The sequence below is a fragment of the Canis lupus genome, chromosome 30 (genome assembly GCF_048164855.1).
Source record: "Canis lupus baileyi chromosome 30, mCanLup2.hap1, whole genome shotgun sequence".
NCBI classification, from domain to species: domain Eukaryota; kingdom Metazoa; phylum Chordata; class Mammalia; order Carnivora; family Canidae; genus Canis; species Canis lupus.
In genome coordinates this window covers 40,064,690-40,088,741 of record NC_132867.1, presented here as the reverse complement: position 1 = coordinate 40,088,741, position 24,052 = coordinate 40,064,690, and the positions used below count along the sequence as shown (strand labels likewise).

Genomic DNA, 24,052 nt, shown 5'->3' with positions numbered 1-24,052 from the left:
AGGAGGGCAGCAGGAGAGGGAGCATCTCAAGCAGACTCTCCAAGTTCAGGGAGGAGCCTGAGCTCATGACCTGAGCCACAATGAAGAATCAGATGCTTAAACCACTGAGCCCCCGGGCGCCCCCGAAGTGTGTCTATAATGAGTGTCACCAACTATAATAAAAAACACTGTGTTTTTATTAGTAAGCTGTAATGATTTTTGCTCTCCCCCAAAAGAAAGGGGAGTGCTCCTCTCCCCCCCCCAGTCATGCTGGGGTGGGGGTGGGTGGATGTTTGACCTTGGAGGGTTCCCTGCGGGCCACACCCCCACATGTTTGCCCTGACACCTACGTCCTCGCACCTTCCCTGAAGTCAAACACAGATCCGGGGCTGGTGTGAGGTGTCTGTTATCTTGCAGATTTCAATGGCCTCATGGTGCAAAGCCACCCATTCCCATCCACTGCGTCCTCATCCCACCCCCCAAGTCCCAGGGGCTCATGCAGTGCATGCCAGGGAGACACAGGCCTGCCAGTGAAAGGAACAGAAAGGGTGAGAACGGGGAGCCTGTGCACGCTGTCCTCCCGGCCGTGGCCCCACTCCACCTGCCACCGCCCTGCTCTCAGAGACCAAGCACCCCGGAGCAGCACCCCCTTCCCCAGATCAGGGCTCCCAACACCAGTATCCAGCCCCAACCGTGGCCTCCTGGGAATTAAAACATTACAGTCATTTTAAATTATTTCTTTGATTACTTACTATTTTTTGCATCTTTCCTATAATTTTTAGGCCCTTACATCTTGCCTGCTAAGAATTTTGTGTTTGTGTTCTTTGCTTCTCTACGTAGCGGAGCTCCAGGGTTTTAAAATTCAGCTTAGGCCGTGACGTCCCCAAGCCTTTGTTCATCCTTTATACTATAAACTCTATGTTCTTAAAATATTTTTATATCCAAAGTTAAAAATATTTTCCATTGCCAAATTCGTTCTCAACCCACATACGTTATACACATTTAGATGATTTCTTGTTACGAGGTTTCGAGGCTTTGGAATACCTGAACCTTCCAGAAATTGGTTTAAGTATTTACCGACATTTTCTTTAATTTACACAAGAGGTAGCTGCTGCGTAGCTGCTTTGATTGTGGGTCAAGAGGTCAAGATCGGTGGTCATAGCTTCCTTCCCACTTCCTTTTCCTTTGTTACCGGCTCTCACTGCAGCTGGATATGGTTGTTCACCTGATATGGTGACTCACATCGTAAACATCTATAGGATACGGGTCCGAGTTCGAAAGCGGTCTTGCATGAACTGGGGTGCTTCCGTTTTCCCTTGAGGAAGCCCGGGGTGACAAAGTAGGAAGCCCCCGTGCCTCCCCAGACCCCACTGTGTGGCAAAGGCACTGTCTCCCTTGGCGATCAGGACCAGTCCCTCCTGTCGCTCCTCTTCCTCTGCCTGCTGGTTGCGGGGTGGGAAGAGGCCCAAGGCCAGCAGCCCCCATGGCCAGTCACGAGCACGTTTCTGACTGGAAGCCAGCCTGTCATGAGCAGCGGCACGCCCGCCCACGAAGGCCACGGTCATGGGGATGGGAAGCAAAATTGCTTCCAGGATGACATCCTTTAGTCATAAGAAAAGCCACCCCTACTTCCATTGCTTGGAGGCTGGGCATGGGCACTTCAGTCGAGAAGGAGCCATGTAGGGGCACCCGGGTGGCCCAGTGGTTGAGCATCTGCCTTTGGCTCAGGGCGTGATCCTGGGGTCCTGGGATCAAGTCCTTGCAGGGAGCCTGCTTCTCCCTCTGCCTGTGTCTGTCCTTCTCTCTGTATCTTTCCTGAATAAATAAATAAAATCTTGGCACTTGATGGGATGAGCGCTGGGTGTTATGCTATACGTTGGCAAATTGAACTCCAATTTAAAAAAATATGTAAAAAAAAATAAAATATACATCCGGAAAAAAAAAACTAAAAAAAATAAAGGAACCACGTACTGCTCTGGTTTAAGGCACTCGGCGAAGCGCAGGCCGCCTGCTGGCTGCTGAGCACGTGATTCTACAATCTGTCAAGCCAACTGCTCCTGGCCATGTGGCAGCACCACTGAATTCCTTGCCCGTTGTTACATGTCCTCGCCCTAAAATGCATCGTGAGGTATCCCACGCGGTGGAGCATGCGTTCTGTAAGTTCACAAGCCTGGCCCGGCCAGTAGCTGCAGGCTCAGGGGGAAGGCACGTCCAGCCCCAGACCGTGTGAGTCTGTCCCTTCGTCACGGGTGGAATCAGCTTGGCATCGGGTTGCCGGGTGCCGCCAGCCTCATGCGTAGGCAGGATGGGGACTCCGAGGCGGTGTCAGCCACAGAGAGGGGAAGCTCGAGGTATGAATCCTGCGCTCATCACTGCCGTCCCCGGACAGGGAAGGAAAAGCGAGGGTCACATTCACGAGATTTTTTTTTTTAAGATTTTATTTTTATTCATGAGAGACACAGAGAGAGAGAGGCAGAGACACAGGCAGAGGGAGAAGCAGGCTCCATGCAGGGAGCCCGACGTGGGACTTGATCCGGGTCTCCAGGATCACGCCCTGGGCTGAAGGCGGCGCTAAACCACTGGGCCACCCGGGCTGCCCACATTCACGAGATTTTTGATTCCGCTGCCCAAATGGACCGTGGAGACCCCGAGCCCAAATATCTGACCCACAGAGACTGAGATAGTCAGTGTTTAGTTTCCAACCACTGAGCTTTGGGGTCATTTGTCACGTGGCAACTGAGAACGAACACGGATCGGTGCCGTTTCTGTCACTAGGATTCCCCAAAGATGCCGTACAGTATCCGCACCCGCCATCCGTGTTCCTCCGGCCATCCGGCCTCTGGGCGCATGTGCCAGGGTCATAGCCCAGAACCCACTTCCGAGAGGCACTTGCTATCCTGAACACCCCTCGAAACTGCAGAGTGGCAGCTCGGCAAATGGGCCAGAACAGTGTGTTCAAAGCTAGTGTATTTTACCACGAGCATTTATTGGGGTGAGCGGTACGAGGCGCAGAGACGTCGCTGCCCCCTTGGAGAGAATATTTCCGCTGCCACGTCTCCTAAACACCTCACCAACGGGGCCGGGGGGCGTCCTGAACCCTCCGACACACGTGTGCATCTTACACCTATTTTCTTGCATCCTATATTCCAGATCTGAGTACCCTAAGCTCGTGTCACGGATGTAACCGGCCAGCAGGGTGTTGAGCGATGTCCAAGGTCTCCCCGCAGCGTTGTGGGAGAGCAGGAGAGCCGCCAGGACCCCAGCCCTCTGCACCGTGAAGGTATATTGCAGCCCCGTGCCATGCAACAGCAAACTCCCGCTGATGGTCTTATCTAGGGGAAATGGGAGACGAGCAGAGACCTTCCAGGCTGCTGGAACATTCCATAGCTACGCCAGGAACCATACCCCGTCTAGAACCTCGGCGGCAGTTAAATTCATGGCACTGTCTCCACTGGGCCTCACAAAGTCTGGGGCCAAATCGTGCCTGTACCTGCAAAGTAAGACTGGGTTCTGTAGGTTTAAAGGGTTGTGAAAATAAAATAATAAAGATACGTGGCCGAGACCACAGGTGGCCCACGGAGCCTGATGTCTTTCCTGACTGGCCCTTTACAAAGAAAGCTACAGGCCTTGCCCCAGTCATCCTCGAGGGCTTTAGCGCCGGCTGGAGAGGCCGGGTCAACAGGTGTAGGCCGTGACCACCCCCGGGTCTTCCAAGTCCTTGGGGGTGGCTCTGATTTCTGCAGTTCCCTCCTCCACTGCCGCGCCGGAATCGGTTCAGTCTTGGCGAGGGATTCCTGCCATATTATCCTCACCCCAAGGACAGAGGCAATGTAGCTACGAAATCTATTCCTGCATGGTATGCGGGGTCGGCGGGGGGGGGGGGGGGTCCCCACGGGACCCACAATGAGACACACTTGGATCAAGGCTCCATCTCGTACCTGGAACCCACAGGCTCCCTCTTTGGTGGCCCACGTGGGCTTTGGGCCTCAGGATTAGTGTCAGTTCCGAGCTAATATTTAAAGACCATCAGAAAGTCTAAATACGTCCTTTCCCCGGTACCCGGTCACCCTGGGCGTGTTTGTTTGTCCGGGGCAGCTGTAGTGAATAAAGTACCACAAATTGAATTTACGACGGAAACTTATTGTTGTACCGTCTGGAGGCTAGAGGACTGAAGTCAAGGTGCCACCAGGGTTGGTTCCTTCCGAGAGTGACTCTGTCCCGGGTCCCTTACCTGGCTTCTGGAGCCTCAGGCACTCCGTGGCTTGTAGGTGGCATTCTCCCCGTGTGTTTACATCATCTCCTCCTGGGCACGTCTGTGTCCAAATGTCCCCTTTCATAGGACGCCAGTCATACCGGGTGAGGGTCCTCGCTAATGGCCTCATGGTAACCTGGCCATCTGCGAAGATCTTAGGTCCAAACAAGGTCCCCCTCACGGGTACAGGGGGTTTGGGTCTTCAACGTCTTTTGGTGGGGACACAGTTGAACCCATAGCACCGATCAGTGGCTCAGATGGCTCTGGAGAAGGCTCGGGGAAGGTTCGTCGTAGGCCATCATTTGTGGCCTGTGAGGTCCTTCCTCAAGGGAACCCGGCCTCCATTCCTGTGGAGGGACTGCCTCCCCCATCAGGTCTGGCCTACAAGGCTGGGGGGGCATGGCTCTCGTGAAGGCTGCTGGTGGTCCCTCTCCGAGGCATTTCTGAACCCCTGAGTGACGGGAGCACACTCGGGACATTCCCGATGTGGCTGAGAAGGGCGCACACGATAGATCCACTCGGGCACCTGAAGCCTCCTCCAGCCTGAGACCCCATCCCCTGCCGGAGCACCGGGCTTCCCACACCTTCTGTGCACGTGAAGCACCTGGGAACTTTCTAGAATGCATTTTGACTTTGTGAAGTCTGTGAGGGAGCAAGCCACCTTGAGTAGCAGCGCTGCCATGCGTTGGGACGCTCCAGCATGTCCACTGCGTGGGCTGTTGGCCACCTCCAAGCACAGGGCTCCGTCCCGCCCTCGAGATGGTCACAGCCTCCGTGTGCTTGTGCTGCTGCATCTGTCCTGCGTGCCGGGTGGGGGTGACGACCGCAGTCCTCGGCGCTGGGTCCTTCATCCTCCAGGTGGTGACACCGCCTGACTCCACTCTCGACACCCCCTGATGCAGGTCTGGAGCTGCTCCGGGGCACAGGCTGTCCTCCCAGCAGGCCGTGGGCCGTGAGGGGTCTAAGCCTGGTGCACCTGGGAGCGGCGTCAGGAGTGGAACGGTCCTGAGGACAGTGGCACCCGTGCTGCCCTCTGTGAGCTGAAGCTCCGTGGGTAGGAGAGCTGCCCGCCTCCCACAGAGGCCCAGGGGTCGCCTCTGCTGCTGGAGAAGGTCCGGGGCTCCCAGCCTCACGTTCCTGCCCCCAGAGGTCCCAGCCGCATGTCCTGGGGTTTGACTCTTTGCTCTCGGCTGCCAGGGAGCTGGAGGGGCTGACGGGTAGCTGCTGCCACCAGGCCAGGAGAGGCCCCCGCCTGCCCCGTGGTTCCGGGAGCTGGGCCACCCCCCACCCGGTCCTCTCCTTCTTACCGTGCAGGGCTGACCCCAAATCTTTATCACGCGACCTCACTTCACATGTCACCTCCCTATTAGGCTGAGACGCTGTGATACTGCCCCCTGCCGTGGCCACCAGCGCCTGATTCCCCGCCAGCAGACGCTCTCGAGGGGCCAAGGCAAGGGCTCATTTCGACGCTGTGTGAGCGGGGTCAGCGGGGTAGTGATTTCTAGGTCACGCAGAGGCCTGGCGGGAAGCAGGCCTGTCGCTCTCAGGCCAGGTAACTCCAGGAAGGTGGAAGGCGGAGACCGCAGAGTGCACCCCCAGCCTGGAGGAGCGTGGACAGGGGCCCTCACGGGCGCAGGGATGCGGTCGTGCGCCGTGACCCCGCAGGGAGGGACCAGGACGTAAAACCCAAGCTCCCTTCCTCCCGAGTACCACTCACAGCAGCCAGAGGCCAGAGAGCAGGCGGCGGGGGACAGGGCCCACGTGGCTCCCCCGCAGGGCACAGAGAGGGCGAAGGCCCATGGGGGCACCCAGCCCCTGCCTCGCACACTCACCCCTGAGCTGAAGACGGAGGTCCGCCTAAGGCACGGCGTGACACTGGGGAGAGGGGCCCCCAAGAGGGTCCCGCCCTGGCTGCGGAGCCCGAGCAGAGAGCAGCGCCTTAGATCAGGGCCATCGCGGGGTCAGGCGCTTCATTTTTCAGATTCTTGCACGATGTGACGCGGGCGACTCGTTCGTGGGCCGGCTCTCAACCCGCTGTGCCTTCTGCTCCACTAAACCGTCATTTAAGACAACCCCGGGGGCGCCTGGGTGGCTCAGGCAGTTAGGCCTCGGCCCCTTGATCTCAGCTCAGGTCTCGATCTCAGGGTCCTGAGTTCGAGCCCCACGTTGGGCTCCCTGCTGAGTGTGGAGTCTATGCAACAATATATATATATTTTTTTTATTTATGATAGTCACAGAGAGAGAGAGAGAGAGAGAGAGAGAGAGAGGCAGAGACACAGGCAGAGGGAGAAGCAGGCTCCATGCACCGGAAGCCCGACGTGGGACTCGATCCCGGGTCTCCAGGATCGCGCCCTGGGCCAAAGGCAGGCACCAAACCGCTGCGCCACCCAGGGATCCCCTCTACGCAACAATGAAGCTGACCAGCCAGCCCGGGCGTATAGGGTAATCCTGTGACCCGGTGTTATTCCCGCCAGGAGTCCCGGCCTTACGCGGGGAGCGCGGCCGCCACACCCCAGTGGTCACAGCACCCCGCCCTCAGCACGGGGGATGAGGCCACACACGCCCCCCACCCAGCCGTCCCCACGGAGCAGGAGGTCACTGCAAACACACACGATGACAGGATGGACACCCGCCAACCGCGTCTTCCTCCCTAGTGAGTGGACGTCCACCTTCCCACCTCACTTCCTTCAGATTTCCTTTCCCACGTCGGTGGCACTGATCCCATGTCGCTGTCCCCACATCCCAGATGTGCCCTTACCCGGGGGCAGCAGCCTCCCCCTGCGCCACCAGGCAGCCTCAGCTCCCGAAATGCAGCTGCGGGACGTCGGGCTGAGCGCCCTTCCCGCGCTTCCCCGCCAGCTTCCCTTCCTATGGTCATTCATTTCCGTTTCCTCACTCATTCACTCATTCATTCATTTCTTCATTTCCATCTTCTGCAGGGATGTAATGCACACGTGTGTGCTACACTCTTCCCCTTCTCCCTCCTCACACTCACTGATGATCATTATACTCCTTCCTCCCTCCTCCCTCCCTCCCTTCCTTCCTTCCTTCCTTCCTTCCTTCCTTCCTTCCTTCCTTCCTTCCTTTTTCCTTCCTCCCTCCCCCCTCCTTTCTTCCTTTTCCCTCCTTTCTTTCCCTCCTTATTTTCTTTCTCTTTCTTCCTTTTTTCCCCAGCTTCTCCATTTCTTCTTCCTTTTTAAAAAAAGGTATTACAGGGACACCTGGGTAGCTCAGTGGTTTAGCTCCTGCCTTTGGCTCAGGGCGGTCCTGGGATCGAGTCCCACATCGGGCTCTCCACAGGGAGCCTGCTTCTCCCTCTGCCTGGGTCTCTGCCTCTCTCTCTGTCTCTGTCTCAAATAAATAAATAAATAAATAAATAAATAAATAAATAACTTAAAAACGGAGGTATTAGAGGCAATGCTGCAGAGATCATCCTTGCCTCCGTTTCCTTCTGCCTACATGTGGGGATTTATCTGGGGGACACAGCAGGCCCGGAACCGCTGGAATTGCTGGCCTCTAAGTCTGGGTGGCATCAACCCCATTGAAAGCCACACCCTCTTCTTCCACGTTGTTGTGCAATTTGCGTTTCCGTGTCTGAGAGCTCCAGTTCCAGCGCCGCTCTGAGAAATTAGTGGTGGTTTTACATGATCAGGAGCATCACTGCAGATCCAGCCCCCCCACCCCCGACACACCGTCTTTGGCAAACTAACCCCCCCACCACGGAGGACTCTGTGCCCTGCAGATCCACCCCCCACCCCCGAGTCCTGCACATGAAGCCCCTCCTGGAGACCCCGCTGTGCAGCCCGGGGGGAGGGGGCTGGGTTCAGAGTGCAGGGTACCAAGAAGGTGGCATCCCCAGTTCTGACCGGGGCTCCCCTGAGGAAAAAAATATTTCTCCTATTGCTCACTGATTCATTCATTCATCGCGTCATTCATTCTTTGATGGATGTTTATTGAATAAGAAGGCCTGGAGGTGCAGGGCCACCTGGAGGTACCGAGCATTCGAAGCCCCCTGCCCTCACCCCTTTCCGTCCCCCGGGGGCAGTGCATGCTCCCCGCAGTGTGGCAGCAGCCTGCCCTGTGCACCGGGCACAGCAGGGCTCCGGGAGCCCAGAACCGGACCAGGCAGGGCCAGGGCAGGGCTGGCGGAGGTTGCCCTTGGAGCAGGAAGTCGAGGGGATCCTTACTGGGGGTCTGTGAGGGGGAGAGGGGTCCCCACCGCTGCTCGGTCAGTTCAGATGTCTGCTCCTCTGGACACAGCTTCATTTTTAAAAAATATTTATTTTATTTTATTTTTTTAAATAATAAATTTATTTTTTACTGGTGTTCAATTTGCCAACATACAGAATAACCCCCAGTGCTCATCCCGTCAAGTGCCCCCCTCAGTGCCCGTCACCCATTCACCCTCACCCCCCACCCTCCTCCCTTCTACCACCCCTAGTTCGTTTCCCAGAGTTAGGAGTCTTTACGTTCTGTTTCCCTTTCTGATATTTCCCACTCATTTCTTCTCCCTTCCCTTATATTCCCTTTCACTATTATCTATATTCCCCAAATGAATGAGACCATATAATGTTTGTCCTTCTCCGATTGACTTATTTCACTCAGCATCATACCCTCCAGTTCCATTTTTAAAAGGACTCTGCTGCAGAGGAAAAAGAAAAGCAAAAAGTTAATTTAGGTAAACAAGTTAAAATACACAGTTCCTCTGAGTTGGATGTTAGACACTCTCAAATTTTCTTTTTTTTAGGGGGCAGTGGGGAGGAGTGGAGGGAGAGAGAACCTCAAGCAGACGCCCCACTGAGTGCAGAGCCCAATGCGGGGCTCGATCTCATGACCCTAAGATCACAACCTGAGCCAAAAGCAAGCGTCAGATGCTCAATGGATGTGGCCACCTGGGCACCCCCATTCTCAATGTCAGGCCGCCTGGCGGGAGGCCCCTCTGCACGAGCCAGGTTCCCCCGTGAGGGACCCGATGGAGCTCTGCTGCCCTAGGACCTGGCCCTGGGCACGCCCCACAGACAGAACTCCAGGGAAAGATGAAGTCTGCAGACCGAGGGCCCTGGGGGAGGGGGGCCGGGGGTGCAGGCCTCCTCCTTTCCCACCGCTCGTGCGCAACCTCGGCTCCCCCCAGCCCTGGGGGTCGTTGGAGGTCACTGGCATGCCGACCTGGAGGGGATGGCCTGGCGGGCTGGGCCCTTGCTCCTTCTGCTGCCCGCACCCCCTCCCCCAAGGTCCGACCGCCCCGGAGGCGACCCCCTGAGCCACCGCTGACATGACTGTGCCTCTCTGCCAGCTCTCACATGACTCACCCTTCCGTGAGTGTGGTGTTGACATTCGCAGGAGGGCCCCCACTGCGGTTAGGAGCGCGATCGGGTCAGGCCCAGGGGGCAGGAGGGACGTTCTGAATCTCAGGTCCCTCGGCCAGGATGACGGTGCACCTCGGCGCTTGCCCGTATCAGCAAACCCGTTTTAATCAGTGGAGATTACCTGGAGCGGAGGACTGTGGGACCCTCCTTAGGCAAACGTTACCCAACACTCTTTGGGCAAACAGAGCCTGCGCATAAAACCAAGGGCCTGCCCACGGTCCCATCCCCGACTCGTGGTCTCCCCTGGAGCAGAGAGGACGCTCACGCCACCATGGAGCACAGGGTGATCTACGTCCTGGTGTTGGTCTGTGCACTGACCCTCAGCTCCCTGGCCCAGGGCCAGCAGGGTAAGTGGCCCTCCTCCCACCTCCCAGTGGTCACCAGGCCCTGGTCAGCCCCCCACCCCCGGGGGGCCCTGGGCCACCACCCATGCATTTGAGCCAAGCGCTGTTCTGGGACCTGGGAGGATTTTAGGGGGTGAAGGTGGGCAGAGAGCACCAGCAGGGCGATGGCCACCGGAGCTCCGAGCGCTGCTGTGGGGATGCGGGCGCCCTGGTCATGGCTCGCTGTGTCCAGCACCCACCACTCCCAACACAGGACCTCGAAGAGAGGTCTTGGAGGGGGGGTGTGAGAACAACTACTCCCCCAGATGTCCAAACCGGACGCTGGTCAAAGCCGCCCAGATGCCCAAGTGCATTTTCCGCGGATGAATGTCCCCTGAGGACCCCTGTGGTCTCTAAATATTTTATTTTACTTTATTTTTTTTAATAATAAATTTATTTTTTATTGGTGTTCGATGTACGGGGTACATCTCCGTGGTGCCACAAGCCACGGAGTGCTCTGCCCCTTAAGCTACTGTCTCCGATCCTGGACCCTGGAGTGGGGCGTCGGCCACGGGGGCACAGGGTGGGGGGTGACGAGGGCTCCGGAGAGCACTTTGCCAGCTGCACTGTGCTCGATAAGTGTTACTCATTCTCGGCAGGTGCCGTGGCCAAAGGTTTCCCAGGATTTCCAGACAAGGGTTTCCATAGAGGTTTGAGGAGAGGGAGAGGAAACTATGGTTTCCATGCACCTTGGGGTGCCTTCTGAGGACCTGATGGAGAATGAAAAACAATGGGGTACACACATGTATGCACACACACACACACACATGTGCACATGTGCACAGGCACATGTGCACATGCATACAGGCACATGTACACAGGCACACAGTGCACATGCACACATACACACGTGCACACACATGCACACACGTGCACATGCACACATACACAAGGCAGACATGCACACATGTGCATGCACACAGGCACACACATACACACATGCATATAGGCATACATGCACACAGGCATACAGGCACACATGCATATGCACACATACACAAGGCACACATGCACACACATGCACATGCACACAGGCACACACATGCATACAGGCATACATGCACACACATGCACACGCACATAGGCACACACATGCACATGCAACATACATAAGGCACACATGCGCATGCACACATATGCACATGCACACAGGCACACACGTACACACATGCACGCACACAAATGCACACACGTATGTATGTACGCACACATGCATACAAGCACACACACAGCTCCTCCTGACTTCACAAGCGCCCTGGGGGTAGGTAATGCCACCTGCAGAGGCCACCCTGCCAGTGAGAGGTGGCCCAGACCTTTCCCGCGAAGCCACAGACCCTTCCTTCAGAGACGGCTTGAGGCGGCCCGGGGAGGAGAGCACAGAAGCCCTGGGGGCAGCTCCCTCGTGGGCTCGCCTTCTCCATTAGGCCTTGCTGGGTTTAACAGAGGAACGGATGTGGGTTCAGCCCCTTCGGTTCTCCTGGGTAGACCTCAGGGAGCCCTGCCTCCCCGGCGCGTCTGCCCCACGCGTCCTCCGCTGTGCTGGCCTCCACCATCCTCGGGGTCGAGGCTACAGAGCGCCTGCGGCACCCACACACCCTAGTCTCCGCGTCTTTCCTGCAAACGGACCTCCACCCCTGAAATACACCTTGCGCACGCTCTCTCCTCTCCTCTCTCTCCTCTCCTCTCTCTCTCTCTTTCAACTGCCTTTGAACACCTGTTCCCGCCGCAGGGTACACCCACTGCCCCATCCCCACCTGGTCAACCTCCTCCCACAGGAAGCCGTCCTTGCTTTGTTCAACCCTGTCCTTGTCCCTTCCGTACTCGCCCTCAGCGCCCTGGGATGCCCACCCTGCGCAGTTTCGGACATTTACTTGCTTTTCTCCTCCATTAGACGGTTAGTGTCTTAGCCACGACCTCTCTGTTTTTAATTTCTGGGTCCCCATCAGCTGGCGCAGGGCCCCGCACGCGCTCGATCCTCGGTGACCTTCACCGTCGACTCACGCTGCGCCGATTTCTGTTTCGAGCACGGGCGGCATTCGGGAGATATTTCCTGACTGAGTAACGTCAGAGTGTTGTTTGTGGAAGTAAATGAACGCGTGGATACATTACGTCGGGAGGGGGAACGTCGACAAACCCCGGGCACCTTGCATTTGCCCTGAGCTGAAGGGTTTTCATGTCCGGAGATGGGGACAGGACGCCCCCTGTCCTCTGAGCCCCGAGTCCCCATCCGTGGCACCAGCTGGCTGCCTGCTGGTTCAGTTGGAGAAGGAAGGCCCGGGTCGGCTGGTTCTCAGCTGCCTCTTGCCTCTGCCCTTCCAGAGACGTGCACGGTGGCCCCTCACCACAGAGACAACTGCGGCTCTCCGGGCATCACGCCTTCCCAGTGTAAGGACAAGGGCTGCTGTTTCGACAACACAGTTCGTGGGGTCCCGTGGTGCTACTACCCTGTGGCCGTGGACAACCCTCCCGAAGGTATGGCCTCGGTGGCTCTGTGGGGTCTGAGGATGCAGAATCAGGGAGGAAACCCCATGGGGGCGCAGGGGTCCCCTTAGTCTGCACGGCCAGCCGTGCTTGCACCCACAAGGGGGGCCCCAGTGTGAGCGTGGTGGTGGGGGGTCCAGCCTGCATCAGGCTGACGTCGGGGTGGGGACCCAAAGACGAGGCTCAGAGAGCCGCTCGGCGAGGAGTCCGTGTTTGTCCCCGTTCGTCTTCGCGCCGCTGAGCGCAAGCCCGTGGAGAGTCCTGCTGGCACTTTCCGCCCCCTTGGGCGGGAGCCCAGAAAGTCACAACAAAGACATGAAGGGGGGTGCATTTTCTAAGAAATTTTCCCCCTGGGGCCTCCAAGGGGGGATCTCTGCGGTGATTTCGCAGCGAGCACACCCCAGGTTCTCACTGCCTGTGTCTCCTTCCCACCCTCGCCCCTCAGAGGAGTGTCCCTTCTAGATGCCTGCGGCGGAGCATCGCCAGGAGCTGGGCGGCCTCGCCGGGCGCCCGGGAGCCCCGCCACCCCGTCCCCGTCCCCGGCAGCCACGCGGGGGCCCCCTCGCGCATCCGCACCTCGGCTCGCTGCATCGCCGGACTGCGCACAGCCCTGGACTCAAAATTGGCTTAAAAATTAAAAGAGATGAATGTTGCTCGTGCTTTCTGTTCTTTTTAAAGATTGCAAACGGCTGTCCTTTCTTTGCAAGGGGGGTGCGGCCTCCGTCCACGGGTCCCCCTGCCCCGGAGGGGGGAATGAGGCGCTCGCAGGGCCGCCCAGGCTGACCGGGTGTGGGCAGCGGGGGCAGCGCCCAAGGCCGCCAGACCGTCACGCGGCTGAGCATCCCGGGGGGCAGCGCCTGCGCCTGCCTCCCCACACCGCGTGGTCTAGAGCGTGACGCGGTGCTTCGGGCAGCCATTCTGTGCTCATGAGGAAAAGCCACAGGCCTAGAGCCCTGACGCCCGTGACCTGACGCATGTGACTCACTCGCCTTGAGACCTCGTGTTGAGCAAACCCAACGGTCCTGATGGGTCAAAACGCAACTACTGGGGTTTCTGTCGCTTGAGAACACACCAGGGCCCCCCGTGAAGGTGCTTCGACTGAGTCCTCCAGGCTGGGCCGGTCCCTTCGTCCCCTCCTCCGCGCCTGGTGTCTTAGCCCGACCTCCCTCTAAGCCCCCCCCCGCCCCGTGGGGCTCTCAGCTGAACATCGGGCTACGCATGGGGTGAGAGCAGCAGCAGGGGGAGGTGTGTGGGGACGCTCAAAAGGCACATCTTCATGTTTTCAAAACCAACTCCCTTCCAAGTGATACCTCATCCTGACCTTCGTGGCCCCGTAAGTGACGAGAAGGGGGCCGCGTGGGCCGACACGCTCCCGACCGGCCCCGCCACCCTCCTGAATCACGGGCCTACTGAGGATCTCAAGGGTGCAAGGAGGGGATGCAGGGGCGGGGAGGCTGGGACACCGCCCATGTTGTTCCTTCATGAGTCACACGCTCCCTCATGCACCGAATAGGTGAGGCCTCTAGTGGGGCCGACGCGGCGGGACATTAGGTCGGGAGGTGTCTCCCTCTAGCTCACGCCCCAGGGAACCGTGTGGCTCTGGGGACACTTCGCATGATGCACAGACCAGGGGCCCCGTGACTCGAGATGCTCCTGTGGCTTGGGGTGTCCAGTAGGGCCGGATGACAGGGTGACTGACTACGTGGGTCCCCGCCGCGGGAGGGAGGGGGCCGAGGGCCGGCGAGCAGCTCAGCTCGGCCTCCCAGCCTGGGACCTGGAGAGAAATCGGGTCCGCCGTCCACCATGGACCGTCCAGGGTGTGTGGGTGCATGATCTTGGCTCTACCATCCGGACCGCAGACCTAGACAGAGCCGGGGGACGCCTGCTGGGGCGGCCCTGCCTCAGGCGGGTGGGGACACGCGTCCTTCTGTCCCTGTCCGGGAGGTGGGGACAGGGAGCGGTCTCCGCCACTCAGCCTTGCGGAAAGTCACAACCTCCCCAAGAATCCCCCGGGACTGAAGCCGAGGGGAGGCAGAGAAAACAGTCTGTGACCAGTGTGGGGGCCTGACAGAGAGCCGATGGGGGCGCCCCGATAGCTCCGGGACCCCGAGTTCCTCAGGGGATGCTCAGGGCAGATGGCCATGCACCTGCGCCTCATCCCTGGGTGGCCCCAGCTCCCTGAAGCTGTGTGGGCTGCGGAGCCCGAGGGGTGAGGGCTGAGGCTGCACGAGGGGGCGCAGGGGCCAGAGCTGGGGGCAGGGGGCAGGGGGCAGGGGGCCCTGGGGACGTGCACCTTCCTCCTCGGGTTCAAGGAGACAGAGGAGGTGCCGGGCAGGACAGGGGCCCAGTGGCGATGTGAGGGGCTGTGTCCTCTGCGCGGGGAACACAGAGGAGTCACCGCAGCCCATGCAGTGGCCCCAGGCCACCCAGCAGGCCCCCTCCCGGCCCCTTCCTGGCCTCCTCCCAGCACCCTACAGACTCCCCTCCTGGCCCCTCCTGCCCCCCTCCTGGCACCCTCCATGCGTCCTTCCTGGCCCCCTCCCAGCACCCTGCAGACTCCCCTCCTGGCACCCTGCAGGCCCCCCTCCTGGCCCCTCCTGGCCCACTGCAAGCCCCCCTCCTGGCCCCCTCCCAGCACCCTGCAGACTCCCTTCCAGGCCTCCTTCTTGGCCCCCTCCTGGCCTGCTGCACGCCCCATCCTGGCACCCTCCAGGCACCTTGTAGACTCCCTTCCTGGCCCGGTCCTGACACCATGCAGGCCCCCCTCCTGGCCCCTCCTGGCACCCTGCAGGCCCCCTTCCTGGCACCCTCCTGGCACCCTGCAGGCCCCCCTCCTGGCCCCCTCCTGGCACCCTGAAGACCCCCCTTCTGGCGCCCTCCTGGCACCCTGCAGACTCCCTTCTTGGCACCCTCCTAGCACCCTGCAGGCCTCCTTCCTGGCCCCCTCCTGGCACCCTGCAGGCCCCCCTCCTGGCACCCTCCTGGCATCCTATAGACCTGCTTCCTGGCCCCCTCCTGGCCCTCTGCACGCCCCCCTCCTGGCACCCTCCTGGCACCCTGCAGACTCCCTTCTTGGCCCCCTCCTAACACCCTGCAGGCCTCCTTCCTGGCCCCCTCCCGGCACCCTGCAGACTCCCTTCCTGGCACCCTGCAGATCTGCTTCCTGGCCCCCTCCTTGTCCCCTGCATGCCCCTCTTAGCACCCTCTTGGCACCCTGTAGACTCCCTTCCTGGCACCCTGCAAACTTCCTTCCTGGCCCCCTCCTGGCACCCTGCAGCCTCCCTTCCTGGGCCCCTCCTGGCACCCTGCAGGCTCCCTTCCTGGGCCCCTCCTGGCACCCTGCAGATCCCCCTTCCTGGCCTACCTCCTGGCACCCTGCAGACTCCCTTCCTGGCACCCTGCAGGCCCCCCTCCTGGCATCCTGCAGGCTCCCTTCCTGGGCCTCTCCTGGCACCCTGCAGATCCCCCTTCCTGGCCTACCTCCTGGCACCCTGCAGACTCCCTTCCTGGCCCCCTCCTGGCACCCTGCAGGCTCCCCTCCCAGCCCTCTCCCAATACCTTCTAGGCTACCCTCCAGCCCCCCTCTCCCAGCAGCGAGAATTCAGGGTGGCCAGTTCATGGCTGCCTGGGGCCCCTCGAGTCCTTGAGGTGCCTGGAGAGGGTGGGAAGCAGGCAGCTGTGACAACAAAGCACCTTCGTGGGAACAGTTCTGCTGATAAGGCACGAGGAAGGACGTGTCTCTCACACGCGTGCACACACACACGCATGCAAGCACGCACACAGACTCACATACATTCGGCTCTTAAAAGGCCCTGGGGAAACTGGGTGGAGGGTGGCCACTGGGGGTAAGCCTTCTGCACCCCACAGCCCTGGATTCCATCAGAAGAGTGGAGGCTGCTCTGATAATTTCTATATTTGAGTACAATGCTTGGCAGTGGAAAGTTTTTTATATTTTCTATTTTGTTTTTAGAAACAGGTCTTCTGGGGCTCCTGGGTGGCCCAGTGGTTGAGCATCTGCCTCGGGCTCAGGGCTTGATCCCGGGATCCTGGGATTGAGTCCTGCGTCGGGCTCCCTGCAGGGAGTCTGCTTCTCCTCTGCCTGTGTCTCTGCCTCTCTCTGTGTGTCTCTCATGAATGAATAAATCTTTTAAAAAAAAGTCATGTTCTGACTACCAGGGGTCAAGACTTCAACATACAAATTTGATGGGGACACAACTCAGCCCATGACAGCTGGTGTCTGTTCCTTGCTACCAAGGAGCCCTCATCGCTGCAAATCACCAAAGGGCAGGTGTCATGATCATCCGCTGCATTGGAGACTGGTCAATTTTTCCATAATGGTCCCCCTTCCAACAAGGGGGATCTGCAAAACTGAAAATGTGTCAAGTACAGACAGTGGGAAACCTGTGGCCTGTGAGATGTGGGTGGCGCTCCTAAGATATGTGACATGCAGGTAGTTGGTAACCTACAGGACGTGACATAACAAAAAGGAAGGAATGAGCAGGGATGTTAGCATGGAGAGGCGGGGTGGAAAGGCCAAGCCATGAGAAGCTGACCGTGCACGGCTAGGCTGACAGCTTTGACAATCCTAAATCAGGTACCATCAGTGACCCCTGTCATGGCCCAATTGGGTGCATTTGTCAAACACAGACTAATGTCACAGCTGCCCTGTGGGCCGCCGTGGGCTACAACTGGGCCAACAGTGCTTACCCTGAGCCTCTCCAATAAAGCCCCAGCATATGGTGGCCCCCATAGCATCCATGTGTTAGCCCCTTGCTCAATGTGTGGTCACCATGCACTGGTGGAAAGGCTGAGAGCAGGACAGGACATGACCCAGGATCTGGGTACGTGGTCCTTCCCCCCTCCACCTGCACCCCATGCAAAGCATTACCTGCCACTTTTCCTGCCTCTTGAATTTCACACGTGTTATACATCGACTTACCATAGTCTGTGGCTTTGATCCCTGAGCCTTTCTGTTCCATGGTCGTATACTTGGAGGCTGCCATTGTTTCTGGATAATTTCCACACAACAGGATTCTGTTCAGAAAATGTTATCTAAGGATCAGACCAGGAACCAGTTCTTGAAGCCAAATTGTGGTTTAAGGTCATATTTGTAGGGTCACTGGGAAGGTTATTGTGAGTTTAAGAAAACTCCCTCGCCTTTCTTTGCGAGTGTGGGGAGGGGCGGTCGGTGGAAACGTTCAATGCCTGTGACCCTGATAGGAAACATCAGCTAATAAGAGAGAGACACACTTGGCAAATCCAGCTTGGGAACGTAGGGGAAGGTATCAAAGGCTCTTAGGACATAGTTGCCTTTTTAAGGGTCTGAGCAGATGGAAGATTACAGTCAGTCACAGGAAGGGAAAGAAATAGTATTATTTTTTAAAGGATTTTATTTGGGGTGGGGGAAGAGGGAGTGCACAGGGGAGGGGCAGAGGGAGAGAGAGAGAGAGAAAATCTCAAGCAGACTCCCCATGTGGGGCTCGATCCCACAACCTGGTCATGACCTGAGCCCAAAATCAAGAGTCGGATGCCTAACCGACTGAGCCATCCAGGGGCCCCAGAAATAGTATTATTTTTAAAGGTATTTTTAAATTGTTCTTCTCAGCTCTTAACATTGCCCCTGAGCTGGGCATTCTGGAGGTAGCACAGTAAATCAGACAAAAACACACATCGCCACGTACACGTGTGGTGCAACGAGATTGAGCGAACTAATAAGTTGGGGACGTGCATTCTAAAGGCAAATGTTGGGAGGACTTTCGGCCAGCGTGGGGAACTTGGGAGGGCTGAGTTTTGTCCCTTGGCAGCTGACAGACTGCCTGATGTTGGCAGAGGATAGGAGACTCCCGGTTCAGAGACAAAGAGCGTTATTACTCGTGGGACAGCCAGTGGCCTGGGCATCAGCATCTTTGCCCCCGAGTCCTCCTGGGGTGACGTGGGTGGGTCCGGGTGGATGCTGACACACACACAGTAGGTTGTAGTACGAGAAAGCAGCTCTGATCTCTTCGGGGACTCAGATCTTTTGAGGGGCAGCAAGCCTTGCCTGCCTTTGCTCCGAGGGGGACACCGTATCTACCCTCCAAGGTTGTTTGCTGCACAAACCCTGGACCGCCGAGGCCAACAGCGGTTGATTAGTCCCATCTACGCACAGCCCAGGGGAGGAAGGCGTCACACCATGCAGGGCCACATGGGTTGTGCCCTGGGAACAGAGGGAACCACCGGGGCTATGACACGAGGCTTTGTAGGGACAAGAGGGTGGAGTGCCCTCAGGAGGCTCCCACAGGAGAATGTGGTTGGCTTGTTTAAATAATTCTGTGGCTGGCTGGGGAGTGAAACCCACTGCTCAGGGGTGAGCAGGAACTGTGCCCGGTCCCCTGATAAGGAGGGTTGTTTGGCGAAGGGGTCATATCTGTGGGAGCAGAGCAGGGAGGGGAATTTGCGGTTAGGTGACTCGGAGCCCTCCAATTCCACCGGATGCAGGGCAGCATTTATCCCTGACCTTAATTGAGGCCCCATGCCCTGCAGATAGTTAATGCCTCATTCACGTGCACAAATGTGACAGATTCGGGGAGAATTGTCTCCCAACAACCAGTGTCCAAAACGTATTGTTTTCAGGACCAGATTACAGAAGACGAAAGAAAACATGGTGGCATGTTTCCAAACATTTTCTTAATAAATAAAATAAAATAGAAATATTTCTCTCCATCTTTATTTTTGAAATTCATGTTAGAGAGTTTCAAGACTACACTACAGGGGTATGCAGATTTTTTTGGCAACTACTCAGCTCTTCTATTGTAACTTAGAAGTAGCCATAAACAATACATAAATGAGTGGGTATGGCTGTCTTTTAATAAAGTTTTATTTTAAAAAACAGGCAGTGAGCTTATGGGTCAGTGTTGCCGACTTTTATGATACCCTATTATTTTTCCTTAATCTGAATGGCTCAAATATTTTTAATTTTTTAAAATTTTTTTATTTTTAAGTTTTAAGATTGGCCAGGTCAAGATGCCTGGGTGGCTCAGCGGTTGAGCATCTGCCTTTGGGGCAGGTCGTGACCCCGGGGTCCTGAGATCGAGTCCAACATCGGGTTCCCCGCAGGGAGCCTGCTTCTCCCTCTGCCTGTGTCTCTGCCTCCATCTCTGTCTCATGAATAAATGAATAAAATCTTAAAAAAAAAAAAAAGATTGGCCAGATCATGGCTTGTCTCAGCATGGTGCCAAATAAAACAAAACAAAGCACCCACTCAGACACCAAAGAGACATCTTAAAGTCATTTAAATCTTGGTAAAAATCAGAGAAGTTCAAGGAGGAATTTCATCGCACAGCACACTGAAAAATGTGTTAAAATTTATGTCTGTCCAATGATATCCCCCAAATATAACTTACTAAGACATCTCCAATGTCATCCCCTCCCAGATTGGGCATCAAAATTCTCATCGGCAATGGTTGATTTGCTGATTTCTTCTCCCGGTTTTGGCCATGTTCTTTATTACATAGATAAATCTAGTCATGGGCTTTAAAAGATTCTGTTATTTAACCACCCTATTGACCAGCACAGCCAAACTGCAGAAACCAAACCAGAAACTTTACAATGCTGGGGAGAGAGGCGGGGGGGACCTCTGCCCTTCTGGATTTGGTGTGACTAGGCAAGTAAATGTTGGAAAGAAAAATATGTTTTCCCCTGACAATAGTGTAAAAATAAGATACCCTACTACTCAGGTTTTAGAAGACATGTGAGACTTTGAAAAGCTTTTTTTTTTTTTTTTTAACATTTTATCTATTTGTTTATGAGAGACACAGAGGGAGAGGCAGAGACACAAACAGAGGGAGAAGCAGGCTCCCTGCGGGGAGCCCGATGTGGGACTTGATCCCAGGACCCTTGGATCACGCCCTGAGCCAAAAGCAGACACTCAACTGCTGAGCCATCCGGGCATCCCTGAAAAACGTTTAAAATTCCTCATTCCACCTCTCCTCTCATAGATGAGGATACCAATCAGGAGACAGGAGGAGGCTTGTCGGGTTTATTTGCATATATTCATATATATGCATAGATACTGTTGTATAGATTACAGAAGATAATTTGGGTCACGGAGAACGCTAGGTGGTATGTTTCTGCCTCAGCGTCCGGGTTGTGACCCACTTGTCCACCCCCTTACCGAGCATGGCTGCCAGGTGCACACCCTAGGTCAGGATCCTGGGTTATAGTGTGAGTGAGGTGAGGTCTCAATCTCACCCTCCATGTACTAGCTGTGTTATTTGGGCAAATCCTTTCACCTACACAGACCAGGAAATGGGAGTGAAATCTTAGCCCTCCTTTGAGATTGTTGCAGGGATTAAACGAGATACAGCATGTAAGATCCTTAGAAGATCCCCTGGCCCACGCCAGCCTGCAGTGACTGTTAGCTGTTATTCATAAAGGAACCAAGAAGGTAAAAAAATGCACTTCACAGGGCGTCCAGGTGGCTCAGTAGGTTGAGGGTTTCAAGGTCTTGGATTAAGTCCCTCATTGGGTTCCCTGCTCGGTGAGGAGTTTGCTTCTCCCTCTCCCTCTGCCACTCCCCCCACTCACACGCGCTCTCTCTCGCTCTCTCAAATAAATAAATAAAATCTTAAAAAAATATCTACATCACATGCAGGTGTGGGCAGGTGTTGTGAACTAGGAGAACAAGGGTGTGCGTGTCCGGGTGGTGAAAGGTGCCTGTCTTCACTCAGGTGAAAGTGAATTCTTCTTCGAAGACTTGGCTCCTGAGTTAGGAGCTGAAGGATGGGCGGGTTGAACGGTCGGGGTGTGTCTAGACAAGCTCGAGTTGCTTACGCTGTCAGGGGCCCAGGAGCACAAGAGGGTGGTGGGGGCGTGTGGGTCCAGTTCCCACCGGGTCCTACTTCTCACACGCAGGAAACCGTACTTGGTTTCTACCCTACAGGTTGTGGGGAGTGCGGAGTGGCAGGGGAGTGACATAGATAGATTTCCACCTTTTAAAGGTAACTAAGGAAGCAAACTTTTGCCCAGATTGGGCCCAAAATCTTGGTGGCTGAGACAGTAGATGGGAGACAGTTGCTGCAGAGCAAAGGAGAAGCCTCGCGGACGCGACCGGGCAGCACACGCACATGCACGCAGAGGCCAACAGGTGCCAGGCTGAACCAACCCGGCCAAGTGGGAAGTGGCTGCAGCCCCTGCGGGGACGCGTTGTGCTCTGTGTTAGGAGCCACCACAACCTCGGCCAGAAGAACGTCCTTGAAAGCTCCTCAGACAACAGGTTTGCAAGTGGCCGATTCTGTTGGCTTTTGTTTATCTACAAAGAAAAAAAAAAAGGATTCTGAAATCACTGGGCTTTCTTCTGCTCGATTTTGCTGTGAATCCAGAACTGTTCTAAACATAAATAAATAAAATCCATGTTTTATTTTTATTTTTTTTAAGATTTTATTTATTTATTCATGAGAGACGCAGAGAGAGAGGCAGAGACATAGGCAGAAGGAGAAGCAGGCTCCATGTAGGGAGCTCGATGTGGGACTCAATCCCAGGATCCCGGGATCATGACCTGAGCCAAAGGCAGACGCTAAACCACTGAACCTCCCAGGTGTCCCCAAATCCATGTTTTAAAAGAGGTTTCTGCCTCTATCATTGAGGGATACTCTCACTGAGTATAGAATTCTGACTTTATAATTTCTTTTCTTTCAGCACCTAAAAATCGTCACTCTGTTCCTTCCAGCGTGCACCATTGCGGAAGAAGTCAGCTGCGTTGCCCCATCCGCGGCGACTCCAGCTGCGGTAAGACTGCTTCCGATTGCTTGTTTTCAACAATGTGATCGTGCTTTGCCTGGATGTGCCTGGATGTGGTTCTTTTTGTATTTATCTTGCTTGGAGTTTATTGAGCCTCTAAGATCTATGGGTTTATGTTTTTCATCAAGTTTCCCCAAAAAATTGTCCATTGTTTCTTCGAATGCTTTTTCTCTCCTCTCCTGCTGGCACGCCAATTACATGTCTGTTAGACCCCTTGATGCAGTCTCCGCAGCCACTGAGGTTCTGCTCATTTATTTTCATCCCCCTTTCTCACTCTGCTTCAGTCTGGAGAATTTATATTTCGATGGCTTCAGATGAATTAGCTGTTTCTTCCAGTAAAAATAAATAAATAAATAAATAAACAAACAAACAAATAAATAAATAAATAAAAATTTTTTTCTGGAAAACTTTTTTGTGCGTGATTTTATTTTATGTCTGGAATTTCATATTTGTTCATTTCTAATTTCTTTTTTAAAAAATATTTTATTTATTCATTCATGAGAGACACAGAGAGAGAGAGGCAGAGACATACACGGGCAGAGGGAGAAGCAGGCTCCATGCAGGGAGCCTGATGCAGGATTCGATCCAGGGACCTCAGGATCATGCCCTGGGCTGAAGGCAAATGCTCAACTGCTGAGCCACTGAGGCATCCCTCATTTCTAGTTTCTATTCACCATTCAGATTTTAAATTTTAATGCAGCTCCTAGGTCTACTTCTATTCACTGGTCTTTCTTATGATGATGGGTCATGTTTTCTTGCTTCTTCACACATCCAGTGATGTGTTGTGTTGAACACATAGTGGATGCAACGTCGTGTGTCTGGTTTTATTGTCAGCCTTAATAAAATGCTGAGCTTTGTTCTGCTGGGCAGTTAATTTACTCACCAGGTGGATCTGATTCTTTTAAGGCCTGTTTGAAGTTCTGCTAGAATAGGCACGGGGTGCTTTCCCTCTGGGACTTGATCAAGCCTACTTTTATGGCATACTGTGAACTGGAAGTTTGTGTACCCCTAAATTGGTCTGTAAAGATCCTAACACAGAATATGATTGTATTTGGAGGTGGGACCTTTGAGAGGGATAGTCTGGTACCAGTTTCTCCATTATAGTCAGAAGCAGAGGTCCACGTGGGTGGTGATATCTGAGGAAGTTCCCATTTTGTTGCTTTCTGTTTTCTCTGTGAACTGATAGACAATATCACCCCCGGATGCAGAATGGAAGTGAGAGGGGGTGGAGAAGGGTAGCTTCAAAGAAGAATTGCAATGCCAGTGAGTGCCAGGATCCGTCTGAGATCCTGCGTGGACAGGGGCCACAATCGGCAGCATGAGTCCAGGGAGCTCAGCTGGAAGAGAGGGCCTGGAGACAGTAAGCAGATGGGTGCAGTGCTGGGCACCAGGACAGTGGATGGAGCAGACAGAGTGGGGACGGTGGGGACCTGCCTGGGAAGGAGGGAGGGAGGAAGGGAGGGGCATCACAGTGCTCACACAGGGAAAGAGAGGGATGGAGGGAGTGAAGGGCCTTGGGATTTGAAGGACAGGTGTGGTGGGAGGAACAGAGAAAATCTTAGAAGTTTAGGACATCCTGGGGCACCTGGGTGGCTCAGTGGCTGAGCGTCTGCCTTCAGCTTGGGTTGTGATCCCAGGGTCCTGTGATCGAGTCCCACATCGGGCTCCCCGCAGGGAGCCTGCTTCTCCCTCTGCCTGAGTTTCTGCTTCTCTCTGTGTGTCTCTCATGAATAAAGAAATAAAATATTTATAAAGAAGCTTAGGATGTCCTGAACAGAAAGGATGTTAGCATGTCTTATTTCTGAGTGTGGTCA

General features: G+C 55.5%; 1 protein-coding gene across 1 annotated transcript; it reads left to right on the top strand.

The window, feature by feature from the left end:
- The first annotated feature begins 9,783 nt into the window (after window positions 1-9,783).
- On the top strand, window positions 9,784-13,114 carry TFF1 (trefoil factor 1). The gene is made up of 3 exons (XM_072807071.1): window positions 9,784-9,944; window positions 12,300-12,452; window positions 12,907-13,114. Exons 1-3 carry the CDS (start codon window positions 9,869-9,871, stop codon window positions 12,921-12,923), a joined length of 246 nt encoding a protein of 81 aa, XP_072663172.1. The 5' UTR covers window positions 9,784-9,868; the 3' UTR covers window positions 12,924-13,114.
- Window positions 13,115-24,052: the final 10,938 nt, after the last annotated feature.